The sequence below is a fragment of the Aegilops tauschii genome, chromosome 7, assembly GCF_002575655.3.
Source record: "Aegilops tauschii subsp. strangulata cultivar AL8/78 chromosome 7, Aet v6.0, whole genome shotgun sequence".
Lineage (NCBI taxonomy): Eukaryota > Viridiplantae > Streptophyta > Magnoliopsida > Poales > Poaceae > Aegilops > Aegilops tauschii.
In genome coordinates this window covers 506,457,648-506,465,754 of record NC_053041.3, presented here as the reverse complement: position 1 = coordinate 506,465,754, position 8,107 = coordinate 506,457,648, and the positions used below count along the sequence as shown (strand labels likewise).

Genomic DNA, 8,107 nt, shown 5'->3' with positions numbered 1-8,107 from the left:
ATTTCACAAGTTGACATTCCAGTTCATATTGTTTTTCACTCTCAGAACCTACATTTTACTTTTCACTAGCTTGTTTCACAATAATCACATATATTACAATTACACATTTTTTTAAATAACATGTTTCACACTCTTGAAATAAATTGTAGCAAATTTCAAAAAAAAATTGGTTTCACAAATTAACATTTTAGTTTCATATTGTTTTCACTTTGAGAACATGAATTTCACTTTCCACGGGCTTGTTTCACAAAAAACATATATATTTAAATTGCACATGTTTGAAATAACACGTTTCACTCTTCTGAAATAAACCGTTACACATTTTGGAAATAATCAGTTTCACAAGTTAACATTTCGGTTTCATATTATTTTTCACTTTTAGAACATACATTTCACTTTCCACTGACTTGTTTCATAAAAACACATATATTTCAACTGCACATTTTTTAAATAAGATGATGTTTCACTTTTTTTAAATAACTGTTACATATTAAAAAAAATCAGTTTCACAAGTTGACATTTCAATTTCACATTTTTTTCGAGGGTACGCAAATTGCGTACCATAGCTTTATAGAAGGAGAGAAAATTAGTACATGACATCTATGACTCGCTGCGAACAACGAGCGTAGCTCAACACCACATCCGGCTATCCTCCGGACAGCCACACACAACAACACAACTACAACACAGAAAAACCTGCCCAAGACCAAAACACCTTGCCTCGTCTTGATCGACACTGAACACCTCCGAAGAACAGCAACTCCAGCTTCCTTTGGATTCATCCGCAACGACCATACATAGCGCCGGAGGAGAGCGGTCAGGGCCACGACGAACACCGGAGGAGCGCCAACAGGAAACTCAGTCTCCTCGCACGATGCTCCCAACAGAGAAAAGACGTCGCACACGCCGCCATCATGCCGCTCCAGAGGACCAAGGCTTTCGCCCGGAGACAACTGCCAACACCAAGCACGAGGGAGATGACGACACACTCGACGTCGCCTCCAGGGAGGGAAACGACACCCGCGGGTGCCATCGACGCCGGCCGGCCAAGTGGACATGATTTTCATCCGTAATGTTGCGCATCTCCACTCCGACGAGGTGCTGGGCAGCACCGTCCCTGAAGCCTCGCACCGCCGTCACCGCAGCAAATCCACTGAAGCCGCGTAGCCGTGGTCCAGCACCACCCACACTGTCGAGAGAGCGCGAACCAGACCTCCACCAACATCACCGTCGAGAAGCAACCACTTCCTCCAAGCGGAGCAAAAGCCAGATCCGCTCCATCGGCCTTCATCAACACCGAGAGACTCCTGCCAGATTGGATCTGGCCCGCCCCTCCAACCTCACTCCGGCGCCATCTCCACCGAGGCATCGCTGCGATCCCCTCACAAGGAGGCGGCCGGAAGCCTGCTGCACGCCAGGACACCTTCCTGGCAGGGCCATCTCGGCGCCGCCGCCCCCATGGCAGATCCAACGCCGCCGCCACCGCCGTTGCTGGCGCTCCACCTGCAGGCACCTACCAGTAGTGCTCCTTGACAGGATCCGGTGAACGCCCTCGCCGTGCCCCCGCAGTGCCTAGAATCGCGGCCCAACCAACACCTCCAACCTAGCTGAAGAACAACAGCCACTCCGCACCTCCAGCAAGGGCCAAGACCGCCCACGACGGCCGTCGCCCGCTCCAAGGGACGGCCTTGCGATGTGCCCAGCACCAAGGGCCCGGAACGGACCCGAACAGGTTCAGATCTGACCCGCCTCGCCGCAGGTAGCACCCACGCTAGCGCCACCGCGAAGAACGCCGTCGCTCACCACACGGATCGCAGGTGACCGGCGCTTGCTGCTCGCCAGGAACGCCCTCCTAGCCGAGCCATCACAACGCCGCCACCAAACCTGGCCGGTAGCTCACGCCGTCGCCTCCAGCATGCCGTCGCGCCCGTCCGCCACCACCACACCGCTGCCCATCTTCGCCAGGACCACCTCCCCGGGGACACCGCTTCTGCCTGCACCACCATGGCGCCCAGCGGCAACAGGGCCACGGCAACACCCCACCACGCCTAACAGCGGCCACAGCCCGAATCCCGCCACTCAGATATAGCAAGGGGGATCCCGAGCCCGCGAGCCCCAGGCTGCACCGACCGTCCAGGCAGCACCACCGGACGCAGGCGCCCCAACACCACCGGCGCCGAGCAGGGACGCTGCCGAGCCTTCACCGTGCCGCGCCGCCAAGGCCACCAGCAGCAGATCCGGGTCGTCATTGGGGAAAGGGAGAGGAGCTACGTCGGGGAGAAGCCCCGCCGCCGCCGGCGCTGCCAGGGCTTTGCCCCGCAGTGGTCCACGGCGGCGGCGAGGGAGGGAGGCGGGGAAGGGGGGCCCGTCAGCGGGGATGTTGGGGTTCCCCCCGTGTCGCCTCAGAGAGGGACGCGGGGGTCGGGGAAAGCTCCGACGGAGAGGACGTCAAAACTTAATTCCACATTATTGAAAAAGCATATTTCGCTCTTTTGAAGTAAACCGTTACACATTTCATAATTTTCAATTTCACAACTTGAGATTTTAGTTTCACATTTTTTTGCACTTTCAGTAGGTGCATTTTACTTTTCATTGGCTTGTTTCACAAAATTCACGTCTATTTCAATTGCACATTCATGAAATAACTTACTTTACTCTTTTGAAATAAAAAAGTTACACAAATCCAAATAATTAGTTTCACAAGTTGTCATTTGAGTTCAGTAGGTTTACGTGAAAAATGTTATTTTCACATATTTCTAGTGAAATAAGTTTGTTTCAGATTTTTCTAGTGAAATGGGTTTATTTCACATATGAAATGTGAAACATCAAAAATTAAATGTGTTTGAAATGTAACCAAAATTGGTCTAGTTTTATAGTTCTTGACGCCAGGAGTCCAAATATATAAAAAGTTTCAAAAAACGAGTATATAGTTTAAAAGATATGGTTGATTTTAATTCTCTAAGAGGAAATAAAGTCTATGGATTTGTTCCGCGGGTAGAGTCAGAGGAGAGACTTGCATGCCTATTGTCCCTGACAAAAGGTGTAGTTTGGGGTCCATTATGCTGTCACTGATTTAACTAAAAATAAAGATACAAAAAATATACTAGTGCTATATATTTAGATGGCTATACAGTTTTACGAATCTCAGAGCAAGTGGATGGCCCTAGATCTACCTACGGAACCGCGCAAAATAACTTTGCATACACGCGCACACATTCACCAGAGACACATTCCCATCGAACGTTTTTGTTTTTGTGACGTGGCCACTAGGGCTGCTTTAGGATCCGTGTTTTTCATCCAACGGTTAAATGATAGTTCGCTGGGAACGTAAAAAAGTGTGACGTTCCCCAGAGAGCACTTCCGTTTATTTATTTATTATTTCACCGTCAGCGCTGTTTCCGCTGCATTCCCATCCTGAAAAAGAATGTACCGCAAGTCGATAGAAAGTGCACGCCTAGTAGGCTTCTAAATGTTGCACTTCTACATCTGACGTATCCTTTCTTCACCCGCGTTCATCTCATTCTTCTTCTTACCGCGTAAGAAACAGCAAATGCACTAAACAAAGGTACACACATACATACATGATACGTACATCAGACCACATCATCCGTGTAACTCAGTTCCTCCGGTAGGTGGCAACTTGGGACGACGGAACCAACCTCCTATCCTAGCCTAGCCTGTACTAAACAAGCGCACCGATCGAACCGATGAGGCGCCAGCCAGCCTTGGCCTCGCCATCGCCGTCGTCTATATACCAACGGGGTGGCTCGACCAAGGCAGGCTATTTTGCAGCTTGCGCACCCACAGCCCAAGGGGGCGCGGCCATTATTAGAAGGCCTGTCAAATTTAAGCCAGCGCCTCTCCGACCTCCCCCCAGCCTCGGTCGCGCCCTGCCGTTGGCCCCCTCTCCCGCCTCTCTGCGGGGGAAGGAGAGAGACGGAACCCACGAGACAGGGGCGGAGAGGGATCAAGCTCAAGCTCAGGCTCAGGCTCTGCCTCGCCGGGCTCCGGCCGTCGACCGACTCCTCCTCAGCGGATGGCCGTGAGTGCTCCCCCTCCCCTCCCCTCCCCTCCCCTCGCTTCCATGTCCGTCCGCATGCATGGATGTTTCACGGGCACTGCATGGTGCATGCTTTGCTCAATTCCTGTGCTCCTAGCGTAAATTATTTGTGGTTGATCCCCATCAAATGCGAGCCTGTTCATATATCTAGCCTGGCCCTAGCCATGTGGTTCCATCGCCTTGCCTTAGGATCACGTATAAATCTTCAACGTCAACCCAAATCATCGATCGCCATGCTGCAGCCCGTTTCGTCGAAATGGAAGCTTTAGGTTGGGGAAAGTTGCAACTGCCAAGCGGCAAAATACATCACAGATGGAATCAAATCCAAAATTGAGTGCGTCGGAATTTAATCGCGGTGATGGGATTGTGCATATATACTACTGTACTGTAGATTGAATTTCGCCTGGATGAACCAAGGCAGGGTATGTGTCCGCTCTCTGTAGTCTGTAGCAGGGCTCTGCTTTCAGGAACATTCGCAGGGTCTTGTTTTCTACTGGGAGGCACGTCGCTTTCAGGCGTTAGTCGGAGACACATTCGCACGACCACAGCAGCCGCGACCATTGCCAAACCAATAATGCGATGCTATTGGCAGATTTACGAGTTGACTCCGATTAGGGTGCCAATCAGCTAAACTAATTAACCGGTCGTTTGATCCAATAAACATTTTTTTTCGAATGATCCAATAAACATTAACCCCCATTGCTGTTGGAGCCGTTTGACTTTCTTTAGGTGGCTAGCAGACAAAGAGTATCGTTATCTAAAACGGTTTTGCTAAGGCACGTCTAGATGTGCTCTAAAACGGTTTTGTTATCTAAAACGATTTTTGCTAAGGCAAATCTTATATCATTGATTTTACTTGAACATTCTTGCAGGTATTTACTTTTTGGGGCTGTGTAGAGCACATTATTGCATATCTAACTGACTCAATCAATTATAAAAAGGAAAAGAAAAGAAGAAAACACCCACACAATCTCTGCATAAAATCAATGGTATATGACTTAGATGTGCAATACTAAGGGGACATCTAGATGTGCTTTAGCAAAACTATTACTTTTTATTTTATTTGATTGAGTCATATAGATGTGCATTGCTGGATATGTTTATGCCACCTATCTAAAATGCCCGCAATGTTGTTTAATTGATGCTGAATATGTTTAATTATGGTATTATGTTCATGGATCGACTACTGTTAACGAAAGTGCTACCCTGCTCCCAAACATAAATGCACCTGCCATGGACAGTAAAATCTCCCCAAAAAAGTTTTAGAAACTCTATTTTTTGCATCAAACATTGGTTAGTGTTCTACCTGCATGCACATTTTCTTGAAACCCAGCAAAACAAATTTCTTGAAGGAATGACATTTGAGGTTGTTCGAAAGTAAAACAAAACCAATGCTCGTGGATGTTTTGAAAATAGCCTTTTTAAAGCATCGATTTTGCTTTTTCTTTTAGTGTACTACAAATGATTTTTCTTCAAGAAAATTTGCACGTAGATAGAACAACCATGTTTGTTGCCAAAAAAACAGAATTCACTATTTTTCACATTTTACTGTTCACAAGGGTGCATATGTCCTATTGTTATAGTCTAAGTTTAACACCTCAACTATGTGAGTTTTTGAAAAAGATCCTCAATGTTTATATCATTACTCTTCCCTGATTTCCTTTCCATTTTTATGGCCTTCCTCAGTTTCTTGAGTGGTATCAGGCTTATAAGTGTCTAAAATAGTTGACACGCCATCGTCAAAACTGCTTTTAGTGAGAATGAAGCAAAATATAGACGGTTGTCAAACTTAAAGGGCCACAAGAGTATCTGGTAGACAACTTATATGAAATAAAAATTGGGAAGAGCAAGATACTTTTTAGAACATTTAGAAAAATAAGACAAAATAAATTTTATTTAAAAAATATATTTATGATAATTAGAGATGGAAAATCAAAGGAAAATGACAATGAAAATAAGAAAATTTATGGAAAACACAAATAATTTAGACAAACGTTAGCAATATTCTCGAGAAGTTAAGGAGAAAACAAAAAATATTTGAAATTTATCTAAATCCATGGTTTGCAAAATGTTTATGATTATACTATAATTTAAAATATTATTGGAATTTTCAGTAACTTTTCTTAACTTTTTTTGCGGGTGAGTAACTTTTCTTAACTGTGGTTCAACGTTTCCATTTTGTGGCTTCTGATTCTGAACTGTACAAACAATCATAAACAAAGACCATGAATTGATTGTATTTATATATTTTTGGGAGTAACACATTGGATACATTTGTGTACGTGCAGAATCGGCCGAGCGTGCCCAAGTTTGGCACCTGGGACAGCGACAATGTGGGTTACACGGTCTACTTCAATAAGGTGCGCGAGAACAAGGGCGCCACCGCGCCGCCGCTCCAGCGGCCGTTCAACCCCAACGACCCGGAGGAGGAGGCCCCGAGGGTGATCATCCCGGGCTCCAGGCCGGCCACCTCCAGCGGCGACCGCGCGGCGCCGCACCAGAACGGCCACCAGCACCGCCGGGCCGGCAGCAGCACCGCCGAGAAGAGCAAGTTCGCGCCGCCGCCGCAGTACCAGCCGCGGCCACAGCCCACCCACCACCAGCCTCCGGCCGGACACGGCGGCGACAACGGCAACCACCGCCCTTCGTCCGGGCACGGCAGCGACCACGGCCACCACCACCACCACCGCCCGGCCGGGCACGGCAGCGACCACGGCCACCACCACCACCGCCCGGCCGGGCACGGCGCGCACCACAAGCCGCATGAAGCGAGGTACAAGCCGGCGGGGGCCCGGGCGCGGTCCGCCTCGCCGAACCACGCGCCGGTGAGTTGCCTACCTGCTGGCTGCATTTACACGCCTCGAGTGAACTCGCGTGTGTGATGGGCTCGCGCCGACTGACGACGCGTGGCACGCAGGGGCGGCAGAGGCCGACGGCGGTGCCCAAGTTCGGGGCGTGGGACGAGCAGAGCGGGGGGGCGCAGGGGTACACGGTGATGTTCGACCGGGTGAAGCATGACCGGGAGGCGGCCCGCCGCGGCGGGGTGCGGAACCTCCCTCGCCGCCGCATGCCGTCGCCGGAGAGCTACACGGCCGCGAGGCGGCCCCGGCACACCCCCTTCTACTCCAAGGTACGCACCTACTACTCCATACTACACCACGGTGATCGCGCTCCGTGCGTGTGTCCGTCCTGAGCTGAGATGTGACGTGTGTGCGCGTGCGTGCAGATGTTCGGGTGCTTGATCCCTCACACCAGGGACTGAGACGAGGCCGCCGGAGGCTCTGGACGCGACCTTGACCTTACTTACGTGTGTGTCATTTCTGTTTTTTCTCCGTGGGCCTGGAGAGGACTGTTCTTCTTCTCCGAGGCTGGTCTATTCATTCTTCTCTTTCTCGCTCGCTCTTACATTGGGCTGGTTTTTGCACGGTGGTTTGTGGGGCCTTTGTACGTATGGTGGCCTGTGATGTATGATTATGTGCATATTGTTCTACAGTTTTGCTCAAAAAAGAAAAATGTTCTACTGTTTTTCTGGGATCTTCGTCTTGTCTTCAACTCTGCGTTTTTGCTTGATTAGCATGATTCTGGTAAACATATACTATCTCTATCCAATAATGTAAGACGTTTTTGCAAATTATGTTAGTTTGCAAAAATATCTTACATTATGGGACGGAGTAGTAGAAATTAACATAATTTACTAGCATATTTCGGTTGCTCTGAAAAATCTCACATAACATGATAAATGTTAGGAGACTACGTTTAAGCTTAATGCAGATTAGCATTATCACAAGATTACTTACATGGCAAATCACATACGACATACTAGAAACATTTAGCACATACGCATATAAACCAATGACACATGTCAAGAAAGAGAGGGTCATAACATACCCGGGCATCCGGAACACCAGTATAGCAACATCTTGAACCATGGTGGTGAAGACAAGGTGGTCGCCCGTCCTAGAGGAAGTAGTCGAAGTAGGTGGACGGAGGTCGAGGATGTACTTGAACTTGAGCGATCAGTCATGCCTAGACGCTCCCCAAGCCATA

General features: G+C 48.6%; 1 protein-coding gene across 1 annotated transcript; it reads left to right on the top strand.

The window, feature by feature from the left end:
• The first annotated feature begins 3,783 nt into the window (after positions 1-3,783).
• LOC120969008 (uncharacterized) lies at positions 3,784-7,594 on the top strand. Its single transcript, XM_045231516.1, has 4 exons — positions 3,784-4,042; positions 6,349-6,907; positions 6,940-7,190; positions 7,287-7,594. Exons 1-4 carry the CDS (start codon positions 4,037-4,039, stop codon positions 7,320-7,322), a joined length of 852 nt encoding a protein of 283 aa, XP_045087451.1. The 5' UTR covers positions 3,784-4,036; the 3' UTR covers positions 7,323-7,594.
• Positions 7,595-8,107: the final 513 nt, after the last annotated feature.

Coding starts and splice junctions, on each gene's coding strand:
- LOC120969008 (XM_045231516.1), top strand. Junction 6,908..6,939: donor GAGTTGCCTACCTGCTGGCT/GCATTTACACGC, acceptor AACTCGCGTGTG/TGATGGGCTCGCGCCGACTG. Junction 7,191..7,286: donor ACACCCCCTTCTACTCCAAG/GTACGCACCTAC, acceptor GCGTGCGTGCAG/ATGTTCGGGTGCTTGATCCC.